Source organism: Athene noctua, chromosome 3 (assembly GCF_965140245.1).
Source record: "Athene noctua chromosome 3, bAthNoc1.hap1.1, whole genome shotgun sequence".
Classification (NCBI taxonomy): Eukaryota; Metazoa; Chordata; class Aves; order Strigiformes; family Strigidae; genus Athene; species Athene noctua.
Window position 1 is genome coordinate 30,195,235 of NC_134039.1, and position 21,639 is coordinate 30,216,873.

Here is a 21,639-nt window from a genome sequence, read left to right on the forward strand (position 1 = left end):
TGCAGGGGAACCCATCACCAAAGCTTCTCTCCACTGCCTGGAAGGCTGGATGCATTTCCTCCATCAAAAGATGAACCTCCTGTTGAATGACATATCCTGAGACTGGGCCTTTAGGTAAAGCAGCAGTTGAGCAATTAAACCAAGGAGAGTTGCCAAGGCTCCCTGGCTCCTCTGAGATCACCTGTAGCACTGGGCGAGCCAAGCTGGCATCCCTGCACAGAGGAGATGCTTTCCGGAGGCTTGCCACAGCCCTCCCAGGGCTTATTTCAGGATTTAATTCCCAAGCTTGGCTTTGTGGGGTGGATGTAAACCACCTGCTCCAGCCCTGAGAAGCGACGTGAGCGCCCACCTTCCTGCGCCCCACGCTGACCTGTGCTGAGTGCGCGCCAAGGCACTGTGAGCAAACGGCGTTCGAGCGAGCACCCGAGCAGCTGCTGCAAGCGGACGCCAGGCGCTGCGGAGGTGTCAGCTCCAGGCGTCCGGGCCCGCAGCTTCTTTCAGCACCTATTCATTTTGAGCTGTTAAAAGCAGGTGCATGCTTGTGGGTGGGGCTGCACGCCTCCCCCGGGACCGCCGTGGCCAGGCAGTGTGCTGGCCCCTGGGGTGCCAAGCCATTCCTCCCACCCCTGGTCCAGGCTGATGCACCTATGCTTCCTGTGCCTTGTACCCCTCTTTGCACCTGTTGCTCCCCAAATTCCCTGCGGACAGGCCTTCTAGCCTACAGAAGTCTCACATCAAATATCTTTCTTCTCACCAGATTATCCTAAGGAAATCAAGAGCAGGGATGTGATTATTATCCTCACTGTGATTTTGCCCATGCTTTCTATCCTCAGGGGTGGGTAGAGCCCATCCCTGCTCCAACTCCCTTTGGAGGACTGGGAAAAATGTGCCCTCACCCCAAAATTAACAATGCCAGAATGAGGCACACACCTGGGAGTGCCAGCCTCATCCTTCGAGGACAGTCTAGAGCACACCAAGCTCCCTGGGTTCACCATTGCAACACAAGTCCTTACTTGGGTCTCCCCTCCTCAGAGCTGAGCCATAGACTGGGAGTGCTGTGCATGTGCTGGGGGGACCCCGAAATTGAGGCACAAGGCAGCAGCTGCCTTCACTCCCCGCGGCCTTGTGCCCAAGCGCCAGATGTGTGATACCTCCCTTGCTGGGAGGAAAGGGAAGCGCAATGGCCCTTCCGACCAGGGAAGGACTGCTGTTGTCTAGACGATGTGACTAAGGAGGGAAGGGGCCGACTGTTTGTACAGCTTTGGGGAACGTAAACAGTGCTGACTGTCCCCAGCCCTTCAAAGCAGAGGAATCTCGAGATCGGATGAAAGCAGAGGGAAATTCTGGCCGAGTGTCCAAACAGAGGGGACCTCTTTGAGACAAAATCCCCAGCACCTGAGTCATTTCAAACCAGCCTGAGCGCTGGGTGACAAGAGGGAAGGCGGAGTGCAGCACTGCCGACCATGGGCAGGGCTGTGAGTGGGGTCCCAGGACTTTCCCAGCTTTGGTTGCTTCTCTCTGCAATCTCAGAATAAGTGTCTTGAAAATGAAACTGGAGCCCTCTGGGAATCCCACTCTGCCCCACAGTGAGCTAGTTTGGCCTCTGAATTTCATTCAGCTCAAAAAAGAAAGAGAAAATATTGTTTGAGAGGCAGTTTTCTTTTTTTCTTTTTTTTTTTTTACAACTTTAAATACAGTACTGAGTATAAATTAATCTTACATTAAAAAAAAAAAAGCCCCCAAAAATTAAAATATAAAACCTCACCATCTTTACAAACCAAAGGAAACAGATTTTGGAACAGAAAAACAAAGTGTCTTAAGACTTGAGGGCTTGGGGATGGAGGGAGGGAGCAACATGGTGCCTTGGCAGTGGTATGAGAAGTGCTCTGGGCTTCCAGGAGGTGAAGGCTGGGTCCCTCCACAACTTGTAACAGCTCCCAGGTTGCGGCTTCGCCTCCTTCCCCTGTCTCCCTCTGGGGCTTTGTCCTGCAATAGGGGTGTGTGTGTGTGCGAGGGGAGAAGCGGCTGGAGGCAGGGGGGGGCTGCGTCAGCTCTGGACAGGCATTTTCTTCATGTGTAACTGCAGCGCCCAGCATGGCACAATCCAAGACTGGGACTCAAAGGTGACAGTGGAAATTCCCACTATGCGTAACATTTCTGCTAATGGTGACCAAGTATTAGGTCTGCAGAAATAGGCCTTGCCCACAGAGTCCTCCTCCCTCCTCTGGAGCTGGCAGTGGCCTGGGATGGACTCTATGACTGACCCCCCAGTTTTTCTCCAAGTCCTCCTCGCTTAGGAGAGCTCGTTTCTCTCTCAGATGGCTGCTGCCAACTGCAAAGACCATCCTCATTTCTTTCTCTACACCTACACAGACCTGCCCACATCTTGGACCAACTTCCAAGCTAGGTGGGCTGGGAACACCCACAGGCAAAAATCCAGAAGAAATTTGAGAGGGAAAATGTGAGGAAAATGACGGGAGATGCAGGGACGCTGGCTGGAAGAAAGCAGTGGAGGCAGGGTGTGCAGGACACCTGCGAAGGGGTTAAAAACCTCGGAAGAATGACACAATTCTGCTTTCAGGACTACGGAGCAGGCAAGGACAGCTCACTGAGATTAAGTCATGCTTCTAAGTTTGGCTGTTGTTGGTCTTGTTGTGGTGTCACTTCGCCTCCTGCAAGGAAGTTGTCCTGGGCGGTTGGTGGAGAGTGAGAGAAAAGGGCAGCAAGAAAAAGAGAGATCAGATGATGTCTCTGCCTATCCCACCACGGACCGCACGGGCACATTGCAGTAACAGTGTGCTTTCCTGACAGCCCAGCAAAGCCAATGCATGCACGTGCCTCTGAGCTTCCTGCCACTGGGGAATGAAATCCATTGACGAACATATATATATATATTTATAGATGTATGTATAAATACACATACACACACGCACGCACACGTATATATATATATACACACACATATACACGCGCACACATACAGAGCGAATTAAAAAAATTATTTGAGTCCGAGCCTGGAAAGTTGAATTCTCCACCAACATGTGCAAAGATGGCTCCCCTTGGTAGGGGCTGGGGGCGTGGAGACAATTCTGCCGCCGTCTGCTCCTTCTGCTCCTTCCCCACGATCCAAACACCTTCCAGTCAGCACCAGGAGCAGGAGAGGAAAGGGAGGTGGGGAATGCATTTGGTTTCCTTGTTTTGTTTTGTTGTTTTGTTCTGTTCCCCGAGATGTTGTATATCTTAGTGGTTTTGGTTTTTCTTTTTTAAAATAAAATATACACACGCACGTTAAAAATATAAATCTGATGTCCAGGTAGGGCGATAAAAGTCCTTAGTGCATTTTCCATCATTGGTCGCCGTTCGCAATCTGAGATACACCTGTTTTCACAACGTAGGTCCAGTGCAAGTGTTGATCTCAGCTGGGCCCCACAGCCTTACCAGAAACATGAGGGAAAGGGAGAATATTACCCTTCTGCCCTCTGTTCATTTGTTTTTCTCCTCCCCTCAGAAGATACTGGACTCACTTTTCTTTTCACATTTTCCATCCTGTCCTCTGGAGCAGGGAAGGCATTGTCCTGTTCTTGTCGCATGTTTGCGGCTGTCGGGGTTCATGGTTTTATTTGTACTTTGTTCCTTTCTCATATATATATATATCTATATATATATGTCATGTTTGTCCTTTTTTGTGTGTGTGTGTAAAACTTTAAAAGTATGCTAATAAATGAAAGAAGGGAGAGGCTTTGGTGGGAGAAGGTCCACTGATGGAAAGGGAAGCACCAATTGCCGTCTGAATCAGACGTCGAGGCAGACGGAAAAAGAGGAAAAATTATCACTCCAAGGACCCCATGGGGGCAATACAGCAAATATATTAAATAACCTGGAAGTGAAACAAAACCAGACATGGCATTAGAATATGTAATCCTCTCCCCCTGCAACTCCCCTCCTCTCCCATTTTATCCTCTGGAAATGTTTGTGTCGAAGTGCCAGATTAGAAGCCCAGGAGGGCTTTTGACCTTCTCTATTTTTTCCCCTGGACAGCTTGAGCCAGAGCTGAGATTTGCATGAGTTTGCATCATTTCTACCCTGGCAACTTTGGGCTGGCCAGGAGGATCCTGGGATAATCAGAGCCCTCATAGTGCTAAGCATGGGAATACCAATCCCAAGACACCGCCTGGCACCCCTCATCTCCAGCTCCTGAAATGCCACACGTGGAAGCCTGTTGCCCTCTCTCCTGAGGTGAGGGGAAGTGAATGTGAAGCAAGTGGCCTGGGCTCATTCAAAGGTCCACAGCAGAGATGGAACTGCTGAGTCCACGGGCCAGGACTTTCCCTGTTAGGCTGTGCTGCCTCTCTCTAAATTCTTCCCCTCTGGGTCTGCACCCTGGTTACTCTTTCTCTCTTTTCTGCCCCTTTCCCTCTCTCATAGGGAACCAGGGCTTATTCTCCTTTTCCTTGTACCAGTGAAATTCTTCTCATGACGAGGGAGTTACTCCTGTTTACACAAGTCAGAGAGAGGAGAATCAGATCCTGGACTGACAAAGTCCAGATCTCCTGCCAGAGATTCCAGTTCTCCTTTCCCCTGGTATGACCTTTCTTATGCATACAGGCTTCCCGCTAGGAGAGAGATGAACAAAAAGTGTTGCTGCTTTTCAGTCTTTCTGCCAACTCAACTAATGAAACAAGCAAAAGGGATCCCCAGAGCAACATTAATTCTCTGCTTTCAACAGAGAATCAATAGAGAAAGGAGAACAGGAGTTACTCCACAGAAGAGATGAATTACACAGAGCCCAAGGGGATTTAGGTGTAGAGAGAAGTCAGTCTTGCTCTCTGCCTGTAAGGGAGGCAGAGAAAGGCGAGGGCAGGGCCCAAGAGCAAGTATGGGTGCAGCATGATCCTTCCACCCTTGCAAAGAGCCATAAAGCTGTAAATAGGATGCACATTTTGGGTCCCAGCCTAGTCCTTCCACCTCCTTCAATCTGCGTTTTATTATGCCCAGGCCCTGCAGTAGCCCCACACCGCCAGTGCTGTGGGAAGGGTCCGAGACACCTGGGCAGAACCGTGTCCTGGGAGAACATCTCTCCCAACTGGAAAAGCAGCTTTCTGTTACCTGGCTTGTGCTCTCTCTCTCCTGCCAGCACTTCTATGCTATGAGGATTTCTTTCAGCACTTTCTTATCGTTGACATGCTTGTACTTCTTATGTTTCCTCTTCTGCGCTGGCGGCCGGCGTACTCGCTGCCTCTGTGAGACAGCGGCTGTGGTGAACGACGGTGACAAGCCTGCCAAAACAGAGAGGAGAGTGTCTGTACAGCGAGGGGCAGCCGGCTCATGTTGAAATATCTTTCCCCACACACTATCAACAGAGAGCTCTGCGACAGGAGGGCCACAAGGCCTCCTTCTGTTCTTCTGTCCCTTGTCCTCTGTTCTCCAGAGTCTCTGCCCTCTCCCTTTTCCCACGGCGCCCTTCCCCTCACCTCTCACCTTCCCCTCCTTCATTTCCCTGGGTTTCAGCCCCTTGCTGGCAGGCAGACATCCTGGGAAAGGTCCCTCGTCTAGTATAAACCAGTGAAGGCCCATGGGATTCACTGGAGCTAAGCAGACTGAAACCAGTGGAGGGCTCTTTCCTCTCTCCCCAGCCTGTCTTCTCACACCTCCCTCCACTCGACTAATGCCAAGATCCTTACGTCTCTGTTCACGTGGCCCTGGCCGGCTGTTCCTGGGGGGCTGACGGGACACTGCTTCACACCGACATTGCACATGGTCCTCCAAAGGTACAACAACTTTTTTGAATTTTGGCTTCCTCTGGACAAATTCTATCTTGTTCACCTATTTGGAAGAGAAAGGCAAGCAAAAGATTAATACAGCTGCAGCTCCCTCTCTGTAAAAATACTGTGTCAGTACGCTTCTGTACTGGCTTTCTTCCTAAAGGGTCAGAAGGCAGTTTATAAAGCATAGTTCAAATTCAGGGGTGGTGTGTATGGGAGCTAATTCTGTACACACCAGCAGAGCAGACCTAGACCAGGCAAGCTTGGATGTGAGTGGTTGTTTCCCCCATTCCTAACTATTGCCCCTGCTTAAGCAGGATAACTGGCTGATCACAGACAGAAACATGGGAGGTGCAGAACACCCCAGCCTGTTCCTGACAGATGTGGTGGCAGAGACCTGGGGGCAACCAGAATTCATTCCCACAAGATCCTACCGGAAGGTCAAAAGGAGAAAGACTCAGGCTCGATGCAAGCAAATGCAGCTTCACCAGCTCTGCTGAGGCCTGTCTGAATTTGTCTCAAGCTCTTTAATAACTTGCAGGGCTGAAGCCCTCAGCTCTGTGTTTCACGGGAAAGGCGGTGCTCTGGAAATTCCCTCAGACTCTCCACCAGTGCTGACTCAGAGGGAAGACTCACTGCTCCACATCCCACCACAGGGCACAAGTTTTCTAAGGGGTCCTCCCACTCCAGCAGCAGACAGGCCTGACCCCACTCAGCTTATCTAACAAGGCCGCAGTCCCTGAAGTGCTCCACAAGCTATAAATACTTGCTCTGCTGCGCGTCTGGGATTGAATTCCTCTAAACTCGCTGCCCCCAGCAGCATCCCTCAGCCAGCGCAGAGGCAGCCAGGCTGTTTATCTTTCCTTGAAAGCCCACTCCACACGCTTCAGACCACACGCTGCTCATTAGACAAACACTTCCAGCCAAACAATAGAGAGACCTCTGTCCTCAAAGAAACCATTTCCAGGTCACTTTTTCAGGCTGGCTTTTGACCTCTCACTTGTTTTTTCCACAAAAACAACTCCTGCTCCCCTCATTTTTCCCCCATTCAGCCTGGCTTTTCTGAGAAAGGAATTTCCTGATAAAAAGGGCTGTGTGAATACAACCTCTCCCAGCCAACCTCTGCCGCCTGCCTGGGGGAGTCTCTTATGGCTCAGGCAGAGGATTAGTACGGGATGAGTATTATTTTTAAACAAGCTGTCTGGGAGGAAGCTGCGAGGAGATCACTGGTAGCCGTGAGGAGAGCAGGATCAGCACAAGAGGTTAGCTGTTAGGTGTCTGCTTGCTGCCGGAGTGGGTCAGGAGGTAACTGTGGGGCTGAGAAAGAGGAGAAGCTGCTCCAGTATGTGTTTTGGGAAGAAACTGCAGCAGCAGCAGGGGGATGGAACACCGACACTGTAAGCCCTCCTCTTTTTGCATCAAAATCAGTTCCCACAATGAAAGCGTTCTGTTTCTTCTGCTCTAATACAGAAGACAAGGCCACCTCCAGCCACAGAAATAGCCGTGGTGTGGAACTGCAGCTGGGGACAGGGCCCTGTAGCTCTGCTATGGCGACAGTCCCCAGATGCTGGACAGCACCAGCCCCACGAGTAGCTGTCACGGACGTCACCCCGCGCCAGAGGCTGCAGCACTGCATGGCTAAAGCACAAGATGTGACTGCAGAGGGGGTGGGAGGAAACAGACAGCTATGTGAGCCTTGCACCTGAAACCCGCTGTGGTTTTGGTTTTGGTGGGTAGGGGTGGAGGTGGGCTGTGGGAGGAGGGAGCAGCAGGAGGCATCTCCCTTACCTGGACATGCCGGACACGAATCTGCGTGGGGCGACACTGCACATTGCGGTTGTTGCAACACCCGGAGCAGCGCTGCACCTCCACACAGGGTGGCCACACCACAAAGTTGGCATTGGTGCTGTCTACCATGTTGCGGGAGATTTCAAAGACCACCGCCCGCGTCTTGCACTCCGCAAGAACAGCTGGCTCTGCTGCTGCCAAAGCATCTATGGAGGGCCAAGAGAGGAAGGGGGGATGAAATGGGCTTGGCGGCTGTTACCAACCCGCTGCAGCCACCTCTATTGGAAGATAAAGACCCCACACGGTGCTCTCTCTCACACACACACACACACACACACACACACGTTCTTTCTCCTTCTCCCACCCCTCCAGCTCCCTCCCTGGACAGAGCTGTACCCTGTGGAGGAGCTCCCAGTAAAAAGATGCTTCTCACTGCAGCACCAGTCCTAGGCAGGAGGTGACACTCATTTAGAGCAAATCAGCATGGGTGGGGATTTAGAGCAGAGCAGCTTGCAGAGCTTCAGATTCCCTCTCTTGCCTTCCCCAGCTCCTACTTGAGGCCTAGACCCTCCTTCTCATCTGTCGATTCATCCAGGCACACTCCCTGGATGTATCCCCAGATGTGGATTTCAGACATGCATCTACACCCATCTACAGCCACTCACATGAGTGCCCCAACAATCACAAGGTGCAACACCCCTGACTCACCTAGGCTCCGTTGCTTTCGAGACAGGGTCACCGGGTTTTGACTGTGCTGAGTTGCATTCAGGTCCACGCTTGAGCTATCCTCCTCTGCAAAGGGAAAGACATGACCTAATAGCACCGGGTAGAGGCAAGAGAAGACAGTAGGCACTTGTGCTCTGCTCACCGGGCAAAGTTCAAAGACGTGGGCTAAGCCGTGGCCCCAGTATGTCACACTAGGTGTAAATCCTCCAGCCAGGTCACAGCTGTGCTGGGCACAGAGACACCAGGTTTGCTCTTTGCTCATATAGGCAATTCAAAGCAACAAGCCTACTGTGAAAAGATCTGGGAGAGGAAAATGCCATCTCAGGAATGACAAATCCTACAGTAGGGTTGTCTGATGTCAGAGAGAAATAGCAGAGGGATTCAGAGGGCAGGACATGGCAAGGAGTATCAAAGACCAGATGGACAAGCAGAAAGTTTGGTATATAACACTGAGGTGACTTTCTGGGATGGCTTGGGACTGGGAGAATTGGGGTGCAAGAGGGCAGGTGAAGGGGAACAATGGGTGGGAGGTGGGGTGCTTGCCTTCTCTCTCCCAACCCATGACAACTGCTCTAGGTTAGAGTCAGTTTTATGACAAAGGAACAGAAAAATAAAGTTGAAATGGCTTTGTCCCTATCCTACTCTAAGGTAAGCTGCAGAATCTGGAGGTATTTCAGTCAGCGATGGGAGAGGAAGGCAGACAGCATTCAGGCCAGCCCTGAGCAGTTCCCTCCCACCCCACTGCTTTTTCCCATAGGAAGTGCTGAATAGAGAAATGCCCATAATCCCCATGGAGTACTCCAACACACAGCCCCTCCTGAGCTCTGGACAATGGCCGCACTCAGAGATAGCTCCCACCCAGCCACAGCTCCTTCCTTCTCTGACCTGCTTTAGCAGCTGAAGGAAGCTGAATGGACGTCAGCATCCAGGGAGCAATTTTCTTACAGGGAATTTGGGGCCAGTAGAAGATCTCTGTTTATCAGATGTGCGGTGGAGCAGACTTCCCATACCTATCATGTCCCATCCCTCTTCCTCTGTCCTGCCCTAGTGCAGCTCTCTTGTAAGGGGGAGCAGGGACTTTGCTTCCGCTCAGCTCTGAAGCAACTGCTGAAGGATTTGGGATGGATGCACAGAGGCTATATTCACAGGGCAGGAATCATGTGCCTGTGCAGTCAACATCTACGTGTGAGGTGGGCAGGCAGACATCCTTTAAAGCAGCTGGAGCGGCATGATCAATTCTAGGACACCATTCATCTCACCCTGCAGCAGACACCCAAAATGAGATCTGGTGGATCACACTCTGGAAGGGCATAGTTCTGCAAGGGCTACAGAGGGTGTCTTGATGACTGGCTTAGATGGTCACACCTGCTTTGCAGGCAGCCACAGTTAAAGGAGATGACCCCCACTCTCCACACCTCTGTTGTTAGGACTACAGCATCTCAAGAGGGCAGTATCTCAGCTCATCTGCCTCCTGGAGCTGCCTAATCTTGGCTCCCTGTGCAGTCAGTGGAGGGCAGCAGCTGTGGCACATACATGGCACATGGACAGAACAGGGAATAGCCCTAGCTGCTTTGGGATTATTTTGCTAATACACTTATTTGCTAATAAACTAATTCCACATAGGGCAAGCAAAGGGTAACGCCTCTTGATCACTACCTGAGAGGGGAAGGGTGTAACAAAGAGACAGCTTCACAGCACCATTTTCTGTTTCCCTGACCAGCCTTTCCTATCTGGGACCTGAAGTGAAACCAGTGACTGAAAGCTCTGCAGCCTTCTCCCATACCCCTGAGCTTTTCAAGCCAACAAGAGACGTCCATTTTATTTCTTAATTGTGAGGGTGGTTAGTAACTGTGATAGAGACGTATCTGTTCCTTAGACACTGGGACATGACCAACTGCATGCATCTTCTCACCCATTCCTTCTCCACCCCTCCATCCTGCGCCACCTGGCATTTTATCAAACAAGGGTGGGGGCTGCCTTTTGTGCAGAGGTTGAGATGATGGGAGGAGAGAGAAATAGCAACAACTGTTGACTCAAAACAAATCTCCTATTGAAAACCGGGTCCCTCCCTCCTCCAGGTTGTCCTTCTACACCCCGGGTCAGCACTGAAGACAGTTGGGGTGGGGGGACCAGCCTGGGACAATCCAGTACAGCTAATTTTGGAAGTTGCCCCATTGTGTGGCTTGTGGACAAGGAGGAGGGAACTGGTGAGGGCAGGGAGCGGCCTTGGCGGTGGTGGGGAGCCTTGTCGCCTCTTTCTAAGGCAAACAATAGCTGAACGCAGCTGGTGCCCTCCCCCTTGCTTTCCCCCCCCTGCCCCTCCAGGGCCGTTTTGAAAGGCAGTGGGAATGCTTTTGAGACTGCGCCAGTGGTTGGACTGGCATAGGAAACAAAAGCAGGAAATTCTGTTCCCCCGTAGATAGTGTCTCGGCAAGGATTACAAAGCTCCAAACAGACAAAACACGAGAAAGAAGGCGAGCTGGGGGGGCTGGGGGACGACGGGCGGGAGCAGGGTTAGAATAGAAAGGAATTTGCTCTGAAGAGACCGTTTATAAATAAATTCCTGGGCCAGCCCAGCCGCCGTGGCGCGTGCTTCGATTCCCACACGTGCCGACCCCTCCATGCCTCACTGCTCCTGTCGCTCGTTGTGCTCAGCCCTGGCCAAGTGACCCTGAGGAGCGGCAGCCCCCAGAGCTCTTATCTACTAGCAGGAGGTGAAGTGACACTACCCTGACTTAGCCCCTGTTCCATATCTCAATTACGGACACGTGGTCTGCTGCTCCTGTCCTAAAAGCCTCTGGGAGCCTGGGGCCTTTTGTGAGTGCTAAATCTGAGAACCTACTCGGCCTTTTCCTCTCTATCACCATATTTCCACTTCCCTTTTCTCCACCTGCTAAACTGATCCTTGGCCAATTCAAGCCCTGCTGCCTGTGCATCTGCCAGGGTGAAGAGCGGTGACCCCAGTTCCTTGCACTCATCTTGCCCATCTTCTATCATTTTTAGACATCAGTGTTCCTTCATAAACTGGGCAGTTAGGAGGAGATCTAAAAAGGCATCTAGTTGCCTAACATTCAGGGTGGCTAGGTGTGTAAATAGCCAGGTCATGGCTCCTAAATGGTTTCTATATTTATAGTGAGGTCTGTTGATACTGTGCCTGCTAGAAAACAGAATATTCCCTCCCTCCCCTGCAAAGAGTTAATGAAAAAATAGAGGAGTGCTTGGTGAAGAGGAGATTTACCTACGGAGTCTATCTGCAGGGCACGCTGGAGGTCGCTGATGGAGCGCACTGAGCTGCCACCCAAAATCTCATAAATGTCTTCAGGTATGGGGTCCCCCTGCCAGATGACAAAAAGAAAAGAAGGGGAGAAACAAGTGTTAGAGAGGTGATCTGCAAATACTGACTGCATCGTGGAGTGGGAGCGCGGGGAATCAAAGGAGCATGGAGGAGGCACAACAGAACCAGCAAAACGCAGACATACCCTCATGAAGGCATCAGCCTGAAACCTGACCAAAAGCGAGAAAGACCCTCTTGATGCCTCCAACATTGCCTGGTCGGAAGACTGAACAAGCCAAAAAATGCTCAGCCTGAACTGCAGAGCCCCGAACACTATGCATGCAGCCAGCAATGCTTCCTGCTCCGGTGCTGTATGACTTCTCCAGGTGTCCTCTCATTCCTGCTGCCTGCAGTAAAGGCGTTTTAACAGACTTCCCTTGCACTATCAGATAAAACCTTCCCAATATTTCCCTCTGTTGTGAAACTCCCTCACAGGCTTTGTCAGATATCGCGTGTATGTGCGTGTGCGTGCGCGTGTTTTCAAACCACAGCGGCCCAATAATATACATAATTTGCATACTCTCTTAAAAAAAAAAAAAAGGTGGGGGTTGCAGAGGAAGATTGACCTTCACAGCTGTGGCTGCTCTATCATGAGCCCACAGTGAAACCACAAACGCTGCAGAGAGGACATGAAAGGCTGTTTGAGGCGGTGGGCTGAGGAGCAGACTTGGATGAAGAAACACATGGGAGTTTGGATGTCATTGCATGACAGTGCCAAAAAACCTGAAGTAAGCAGGTTTACAGACATCAGACGATGGGCCAAATTCAGGGTTTATGTGGGCAGGTGCAATGCCATCAATCTCTTGGGAATTTTACTCTGGCACCAGGCTTGAATGGGCCCTACTGACAGCACTTAACAGGACTACAAAGGACCAGTGTGGGAAAGCAAGCACTGATTAAAATATACTTCCGAAAGACTAGAAAAAGAGATGGATGAAAGTACTGGCCAAAGTGTTTGCTTAGCTCCTAGCTCTCGTCATTCAGGAGTACTCATGCGGAAAAGCTGCTCTTTCAGCCGGGTGCTGGATGCTGTCTGAGCCACAGCCCTACACATGCCCCTGTAACTGAGAGGAGAACTTGGCTCGTGTGCTTGTGAAACGCAGGGATTTTTGTGGGGGGTTTTATGGGCAGTGGGTGGCATGTGTGTGGTCCTTCTAGCGTACAGCTATTTCCTCTCTGCCTGTGTTCAGTGCAGAACATTTCCTTTCCACTTGGAGTCGAGGAAAACCACCAGGCAGGTGGTTAAACGTTGGCTTTTAAACCTTGAGGGCTTTAGCCCAAACCTGCAGCCACTTTTGCATGGCTGCTTGAGCCTGGCACCCTCCCACACATGCCTGTCCCTTGGCCACCCGCCTTTCGCCTCTGCTTACAGAGCAATAGGAGTGCTCCCTCCTCAACTCTGCTAGTCCATCCTCTAATAGTACAATTTAAACTAGGACACAATGGCTTTGAAGGTTGCTGCAGCCCAAGTCACAGGGCAGAAACCTCCTGGGATAGCTGCAGAGCAGAAAACATTAGCATTTTAACCCTCCACAGCCAGATCTACCAGAGAGTTCCAGTCAGCCTCTCTGCTCCGCTCCGTCCCTGTCACTCTCACATCTCACCACAGATCTGGCTGTCCGCCTGCAGTGAAAAGCAGATTTTACATCCCCAGGCATTACTTCCTCAGTCTCCAAGGGAGAGGGAAGCAGCATCAGTGATGAATGCACAGCGAGAGAGAGACTTGTATAATTCAGGGATCACTGAATAGCTGCGCAATGAAGATGCCTTCTGACAACTCCTGCTGCGTGAGGAAGAAGGGAACGAACAGCCCAGTGTCAGAGAGGCTCTGCAGCACTTCTCTGCCTTGCACCACACACGTTTACTGGAAAAGGGATCATATGCAGTTCCCAGTACTTGCAGTCAGAGCTCAGAGCTGGACAGTGAAATTGCAGGCTTTTGAATGTTTGCACCTGTCGGCCAAATACATTTGTGTACGAACGCTGCTGTGCACGGATGCCCCTGGTCCTTCCTGACACTTAATACGTGTAGGAAATGGAACTTTATTTTAAACTCTGGCACTCACTGGGGGAGAGCGTAGGCAGGTGTTACGAGACTCGGTGACTTTGGAGGCGAGCTGGGAGGTGTCACCTTGCTAACTGATCACGGGAACAGATAGGAATCAGGGATTGCAAATGCAGGCCCTCAGGAGCTGGATTGCTGGGGAATCCTGTAGGAATAAGCTCCACTCCCTGCTCACAGCAGCAGTTTTAGGTGCCAATTTTTGCTTGTTGCAGATACTATCAGCATGGCTACAGCGTATCACCAGCCCACATGGCTCATAATCCTGTCCTCCTCCCCGGGTTTGTGAAGCAGCTCTGCCAGTGACAACCGCAAGCCTGTGAAGCTCCTTACTTTCCTTTAGTGCTGCAGAACCCTGTCCAAAGCTGGCCTAAGAGCAGCTACGCAGACTTGAGCTGCACAGCTTGTCCTTGCACCCTTTGGGGCCCGATTTGGAACAGCAGTGCCTCTGGGCCCCCATCCCAGCCCTTTGCCTGTGAGGCTCTGAGATTGGGGCACTGCACACGACCAGGCTCGGGGCACTTGGTGGGAATGGGACACAGGGAAGCAGAGGCCCACCCGCCACCTCCACCTGATCCCATGGGGTCAGAAGGTGGAGGAGCATTGCAGGAGGTGGGATCCTCAACAGACCAGCAGCCCAAGCAGCTGGTGCTTTTCCTGCTTAGCAGCTTCTCTGAAGTTATTTGTCTAACTCAGGTTAACAGTCTCCCTTTTTAACTGCACGGCAGATCAAAGAAGACTTTTGTCTCAATGGACTCCTGGCTGGCTGTCAAGTGCCCCAAGGTCTGGCCTCGTATTCCTGCGAGGCCCTGAATTCCTAGAAGAAAGTGAGTTTGTTCTTCCCTCCCTCCCTCTGCCCCCAGTGACCGGCTCTCCCCTGAATCACAGGGGCACCCCCCACTCTGCTAGTCGCCTGGCAGGGATGTCCCCTCCCCTCCTCCTGGCTGCTGGTGCTCAGGGAGGCGAGAGCCAGGGCACAGCTGACACATGGCAGCAGAGCACCTGGGCAGGGGCCCTGCCTGCCTGGCAGCCTCTCTGTGCTGCGGCTGTGATGCCGGGGCCTCTCGGGGCGTCAGCTTTGCCTCCCTCCTCCCAGACATCAGCAGAGTTGTTTGGCCGCTGCAAAGCGATGCACGTGCAGCAATGCCCTGCAAACGGGACATTCCCCTGTCCCTGTTCCCCCACAAACATGCTCTCCCAAAATCAGCCTCCTCCTTAATGCTGCCACCCTTTTCCTCCAGAGCTTTCTGCCAACGTATGCTTCTGAGCGCCAGGGATGCTGAAAGGTCCCCCCACGATCCGCCACTGCTTAGGTGGCGCAGGGAATATGCAGGGCTGTGCTCCAGTCCTCCCTCCGGCTATGCACAGGCAAGGGTTTCAGAGTCTCGCCCCAAGGTGTGTCTCCTCACAGTAGCTCAGCAGATACAGAGGAGGAAGGAGCAAAGATTGTGCAACTAGCAGGGAAGGCAGACCCTCAGGGCTCAAAGAAACCAGCCAAGAATACTCCCAAGGTGAGAACTCCTCCAGTCCTCTTTTTTGAGGTGGTGTGTCTACACACCCACGTGTGACGGAAAGACAGAAGCATAGCAGCAGTACCAGTCCAGGGCAGGGAAGCACCCAGCTATCCACTCCTCTGCCCAGGAGAGGAAGACTTTCCCAAGCAACTCCACACTGACCACGGCAGGGGACCTTGGCAGCAAGGTCTCCAGTGATCAGCCAGGCAAAAAACCCCAAACCCAGCATTTTTAATTCTCTCTGAAGCTGACGTGAGGATCCTGAGGGGAGACTCCGCCACATTCCCTGGCAGAGAGCATGACTGGCAGCACTTGACACCAGCCCACTGAACCCCAGGAGTTCTTGCTCCCCTGGCACAGGGCTTTCACCCCTCCAGCACCACTCCTGGCTACAGGGGGACCCTGACATCTGCTTGCTGGAGGACCATGCATGCCTCTCCAAACAACAGGCACAACTCTCCTCACATGAGCCCCTTCCACATGGGATGGCTTCTTATGTTTTCCTCCTTTAAAAGAATCAAAATTAATGTTTGATCTACCCCACGTTCCTAAAATGCAGCCAGACCTACCCACCCTTTTCGCATTTCAAGGGGGACTCCGCTGCTCCACCCTGCTCCTCCGCGCTCCCCCCACACCCTCCCTGCAAGGGCTGGAGGCATTTCCACCCCCGGGGCTGGTTGTGTACCAGCAGCACTGGAAACAGTGCAGGAACCACTGTCATTCTCTCCTGCCGCTGTGCATCAGCTGACGGTGAGAGGGAGGCAGGGACAACTTGCCTGGCTCCTTCCACCAGCTCACCCCAGACATGGCATCCATCCCGACTTCCACTGCTTTGTCCTTATCACAGCCTCATGCTAGGAAGACTCGGGAAGAGCCCCAGAGTCTTTCACCAGAAAGATGTGATGGGGAGCTGGGCTGAGGTTATAAGCAAGCACCCAGCCGCACCCCATTCCTCGGGAATTCCAGAAAGCCCTGCCAGTGGGGCTTCACCCCAGCATAACCACACCAGGCTCAACCCATCTCTGTAAATGTTGCAAGGCAACTATTAACAGCCCGTAGGGCAAATGCAAAGCGGTTTAGCATCCTTGCTTCCCAACTGGCAAATACCTTCCCACTGAGGCTCGTACTCCCTCTGGCTGGAAGAGCTCCAGGGCCCCTCCAGCTCCAGATGGATGTGATTGAAGAGGGAGAGGGACTCAGGAGGCTCCATCTCCTGGCTCAGGCCTCTGCTGATCAGGAGGAGCTACTGTTCCCCATGCACTTTCTTTGGCAGGGCTGGGGAGGAGGTGCAAGCCCCATTCAGAGGATGACTATGGTTCAGCAGCCTGGTCGGAGTTGTGTTGTATGTGTCTGGTGCAGAGGGTGCAACACACTTCCCTCAGATTAGATGTGGGAACTGGCTGCAGACAGAAGCAGAAACCAAGCAGAAACCTTAACGGTTCTCTAGTCATAAAATGAGAAATATCACAATTCCTCCCAAGAAACCTAGAGCCAGAATTCCCAAACTCTAACCCTACTAGGCTGTCATAGAGCTGTGCAGTCTCTTAGTGTGATTACTGTGCAGAAGAACAGCCCCCTGAGATCAGACACTTCCATCTTCACCCTTCTGCAGCACCAACCATAGCTGATGTTTCACACTGCATGGGAGAAAGAGATCTGAGCCACCCACAGAGGAAATACCATCCTCTGCCCAAAACAAACATAACCACTGGGCAGCCCACATCTCTAACTGCTTCCCTTTGCGGCTTGGGCAAGGGTAAAATGGGCCCATAAGGATGTGATGTGATGCTTTGCACCCAACCCCTTCCCTGTCACCCACAAGAGGGGCTGCCTGAAAATGAGGAAGGAAGAGAAGAAAGAAATGATGCAAAGGGAGGAAAGTATTGGTGGAAGGATATTTCCTGCCTCTGACAACTCCCAAGCTGCAGATTACCCATGGTTTTGCCACCATGGGTAGAGCTGAAATGGGAACCGAGTGTCATGCATAAATGTTAGGGGCTTTCTGATGCACTCAATCTGCACACAATCAGATGACAAAATGCAGCAGCAGAAATCAAAGGAATTGGGGTCTTGGGGCTCCTATTCCTTGACCATGGTTCAGGGTGAGCCTGATTTGCACACACGCAAACCAAAGAGGGTTGGGGTGTATGTTCATCAGCCAAATCTACCATCTGGCCCCCACCTTGTGCCCGGCTTCCTCCTGAGCAGAGCGTGCAGGAGGGCTGCGGGACAAGGTGCTTGCGTGACTGTGCGAGCACAGCAGAGACACTCATGTCCTGCCTCTTCCCATGGCCCCAGCTAAGCACACACCTTATTGAATAACTGTGTCACACTGATGTCGGTGTCTCTAGCCACACTGGCCCCTTCCTTGCCCCTTTCAAAGCCCCCTGCCCTTTCTCCATCGGCCCCGTGGCGATGCCAGGTTGGGTTTCACACCCTGCGTTATTCCGGAGGTGGCAACTGGGCCTCAGTCCCTGCCTCACCCATGCTGCCGCGGTGCCAAAATAACCGGAGGGGGTGAGAGGCTCGGCAGGCGGCCGGCGGTCAGCACGCCACGGGCTGACAGCCTCTGGCCGAAGCTGTTGGCGGGGCAGGAGGCTGCAGGCTCCCTGGGGCTCCCCAGCAGCACCCTTGCTCCCCCATTAATCAGGGACCGCTTCAGGGACCGGGCTCACCTTCCCCACCTGCCTGGCGCTGACTCCAGCCCGGGACATACACGGGGGTGGGTTTATTTCCCCGCGAGGCCTTCCTGGCGGGGCCCGTCCTGAGGGGACAGGGGGAAGTCCCCGCCGCTGGGCGGGAAACCGGCCCAACGGTCGCTCCCCCTCAGGGCCGGGGGCGGCCGGCTCTGCCCGCCATTAGCGCGCCCGCGCCCCTGCGCAGCCCTTGCCTCAGACAGGGGCAGGAAAGCCGCCGCCCGCCCGGGCTCTTCGCCCTCGCCGTGCAATTCCCTTCCCCCCGCCGCCTCCGCCACCCCCGAGCTTTCACCCCGCCGCACCTGCGGGGCGGGAGGCGCCGCCGCCGCCGGTCTCCCCCCCACCCCGCCGCCCCTCTCCAGGGCTCGCAGCTCGGCAGCACCGCCCGCTGCTGGCGACGGAAACTCACCTCCAGGCGGGCCAGGGGCAGGGAGAGGATGAACGCGAAGACCACGCCGAAATTCATCCCGACTTCAGGCCCCGCCGGCTGCGGGCACATGGACGGCGAGCCCCGGGAGGGAAGCGCTTCCCGCAGACAGCCCCGCGGCCGCCCGGCCTCAGGCATCGAGGGCGCCCCGCGTTCCCATTTCCCCTCCGGGCCGGGCTGCGGGTGGGAGAGTTGCGGGAGCCCGTGGAAGAGGAGGAGGTGGAGGTGGTAGTGGTGAGGGGAGACCGAAGTAATTCTTAGTGACTCGCCTGCCTCTGCGCTATCTCATAAGGCCGGTGGAAAAAAAATGCAGTCCCTCGAAATGATACACATCCAGAGTCTGCGTCCCCCTCACCGCAAGGGATGCTTCAGTAACTGCCTTTTGCTAGGTGGTCCACATGCTATTTTTCCTCTTGATTGTCTTCCTTTTAAAAATACATCTATGTAAAATATGTTACACGCAGGTAACAACAACTCAGTGTTCTTAGAAAAAGATACACAAAATAATAATTAAAAAAAAACTTTTCCAAAGTTTGGTATGAAATCCAAAAAATAAAACCTTCTTCCTTAATGTGTCCTTTTCTTAAAATGCTCCTTTTCTTCCTAACAGCCACTTGCTTTTTAGCGAAAAGTTGCTAGTGTGCATTGAATTTCTTCCCCTTACATTAGATTCAGGCTTGGGTGCCTTCTCGTTCGAAGCCTTGGCGTGAGGTTTGCTTTGGGTTTGGAGACAGGTGAGAGCAAATGTTTTCGTTCTGGGTTGCGTGTGCGCTGAGCCTTGACAAGCCTCAGAGTGGAGCTGATGCTGCCTTCTGCACTCTGTTGCAACAAGAAAGAAAAAAAAAAAAAAAGCAGAAAAGGTAAAATTGAAGGGGAGGAGAGCGAGCCGATGGGTCTTTATTTTAGTCTGCGAGCTGCAAGGGAGACTAAACTGGCACTCGGGGCTGCTCCTTTTATAAAGGAGAGGAGATGGGTGGAGCATAACTTGCCATCCTCCTCTTGGCTGGGTATCAAGGCGAAAAATCTAGTGAGGGAGTAGCAGTCCATTGCTGACAAAATAAGACGTGTGTTAATTTTAATGATAAATTAATTAAAAATGACTAATGCTGTAATAACCCGTATAATGTGGCTTTACTATCACGTGAAGAATGGGGACAGAAATTCCTTCCTCCTCGGCAAGAGATAAGAAGAGAGGAGTTCCCAGCACAGTAGTTTGTAATTCTTTTAGCCCCAGGTTCTTGCTGTTGCAGTGTGGAGCCCATTTCTATGAGCTCCACTCACCTTCTTTCCTGCCCTGCTACACCACTAGCTCCAGGGAGAGAGATGGCTTTAGTATGTTACATCTCTTTGTGTGCAGGAAAAAAAAAAAAAAAAAAAAAAAAAAAAAGCCAGAGAAATTGAAACGTTGCTACAAGACAATCTGGTGTTGCTCGTGGCACGGGGAGGTATTTTGCTGCATTATTATCTCCACAATGTAATAAATATCTGAAGGGAAATTAAGCAAGCAGATATTGGGGGGGCGGGGGAGGGGGGGGGAGGGATGGTGAGGGGAAGATTGCTAACAGGTGAGTTCAAGAAAGAGTCATATCCAATTGAAAAAACACCTATACACATGCCCTCTCATGTACATATGAGTGATCTGCCAGTGGGGAGTTGCACACTTGCAAAGCACACTCCAGGCACAACCAGAAGGGGTTTCTGCACCATCTTTGTGCAGGCTCATATCCACCAATACATTCCTGCACCGTCATGCACCGCAGGCACTCGGCAGGCGTTCTCTCTGAATCCCAAGCATCTTCCCTGCTTTTTCCTATGCTACGCACACACTTCTATTTGAGCCGCTCGCATGCACAGCTACGTGCAAATTTTGTCTCATTCACACATCCCTGGGCATCCATGTGTTCTCCTTCACTCTCCCCCTCTCTCTTCCTTTCTCACATACATACACCCACTGGCATACTGGTGGCCTCATCTCACAGCATCACACATGCTCCCTTAGACTATCTAGGTGCCTGCCAGTCTCATGCAGCCAACCCTCTCCAAAAAACACGGTCTCGCACCAGCACTCATATATGCACCATCCAAAGTGTCCGGGTACGAGCAGCAGCTACCAGAGCTGAGCAGCAGGCAACCCACCAAATGCTCTTCTGTAGCAGGCATCTGACAACAGCTCCCAGCTTGGCTAGCTACACCCCCAAACCTGACTTTGGTCTCACAGATATGTATGTTGGTCAGGGACACAAAGGAGGACTAGGCGTCCTCCATATCTTTCTTAAAATAGCATAACTCCTCTGCTTCTACCATCACAGAAACGGGTAACTCAAACACAAAATTAAAGGTCCTACGGTAGGGCAGTGTGTCAAGATGCAGTTGCATTGTAAGGGATCACCACACTTCACCCTGACCCAGAAGAAGAGGGAGCAGATTTCCTCAGTGATGGGGAGTTTGTCAGAGCCATGCCAGCTCCAAAGCCCAGGTCATCTGAGGTGCAGATGACTGCAGTGATAAGGAGTGTCCTGGGAGTCCCTCAAACTTAGTCTGAAGTGGCTCGGTCCCAATTTTGAAGCTCAAGTGGGAGGAAGTGGAAATGCAATGCATACCTCTGCTCACTTCCACTGCCAGAGACCTTACCAGGACTATACTTTAGATGATCCAGCCATGCTAGCCCTGTCCCACCCCAAATTCCTCAGGACACTCTTAGAATTCCCTTCATTCTCCGTCCTGGCCTGCCTGTGGTGTACCAGCCATTTAATGTGATGATGATTTGACTCCAATGCCTGGCAGGGTGGAGCTACTACCCTAACGTCTACCTGGGCACTGAAACTCCTTCTGAAATCTGCAGGAGGCTCCAACAGAAGCTTTTAAAAGGACATGGATCCGTCTTACCAAGGATTTGAGATGGCCAAACCTGCTTCTGGAAGTCCTTCTGACTGTGTAGAGAGAGATGAGGGCAGCTAGTTCCTGAATGTCCATGACCTCATTATGTGTTTAAAGTTCATAAGGCGTAAATGGAGGCTCAGGTGCCTTTTGAGGATCTCTGCCCTCAAATAACCTGGTGTGGCTCCACCATCTTCATGCCACCTTGTTCAAGCTGTTTAGGGGGTCCCCCACGCTGTACTGGCTGCCTGGTCAGCACAGAACAGGCTGTGTGTGGGAGGGTTGATTAAACTCCTCAGCAGGGAGAGATATCACTGCCGGAGAGGAGAAGGACTCTGCAGTAAGCTAGCAGGGACTGCTGCAAATTTCTTGCTCAGCAGCAACAAGATCTGCTGCAGGGTCTGGTTTTGGAGGGGCTATGTGTGGTGTGGTTTTGTTTTCTTTTAAAATATCT

At 52.2% G+C, this 21,639-nt stretch overlaps 1 protein-coding gene across 1 annotated transcript; it reads right to left on the reverse strand.

Annotated features, from left to right (window-relative positions):
- Window positions 1-1,741: 1,741 nt before the first annotated feature.
- PDGFB (platelet derived growth factor subunit B) lies at window positions 1,742-19,101 on the reverse strand. Its single transcript, XM_074901369.1, has 7 exons — window positions 18,291-19,101; window positions 11,515-11,611; window positions 8,259-8,342; window positions 7,551-7,756; window positions 5,682-5,823; window positions 5,107-5,276; window positions 1,742-3,877 (listed from the first exon to the last, which is right to left on the reverse strand). The coding sequence occupies exons 1-6, from the start codon at window positions 18,444-18,446 to the stop codon at window positions 5,140-5,142; spliced, it is 822 nt and encodes a 273-aa protein (XP_074757470.1). The 5' UTR covers window positions 18,447-19,101; the 3' UTR covers window positions 1,742-3,877; window positions 5,107-5,139.
- Between the last annotated feature and the right edge of the window lie 2,538 nt (window positions 19,102-21,639).

Coding starts and splice junctions, on each gene's coding strand:
- PDGFB (XM_074901369.1), bottom strand. CDS start 18,446: ATGCCTGAGGCCGGGCGGCCGCGGGGCTGTCTGCGGGAAGCGCTTCCC. Junction 11,612..18,290: donor TGCCCCTGGCCCGCCTGGAG/GTGAGTTTCCGT, acceptor GTCATCTGGCAG/GGGGACCCCATACCTGAAGA. Junction 8,343..11,514: donor CCTGCAGATAGACTCCGTAG/GTAAATCTCCTC, acceptor TTCCCTTTGCAG/AGGAGGATAGCTCAAGCGTG.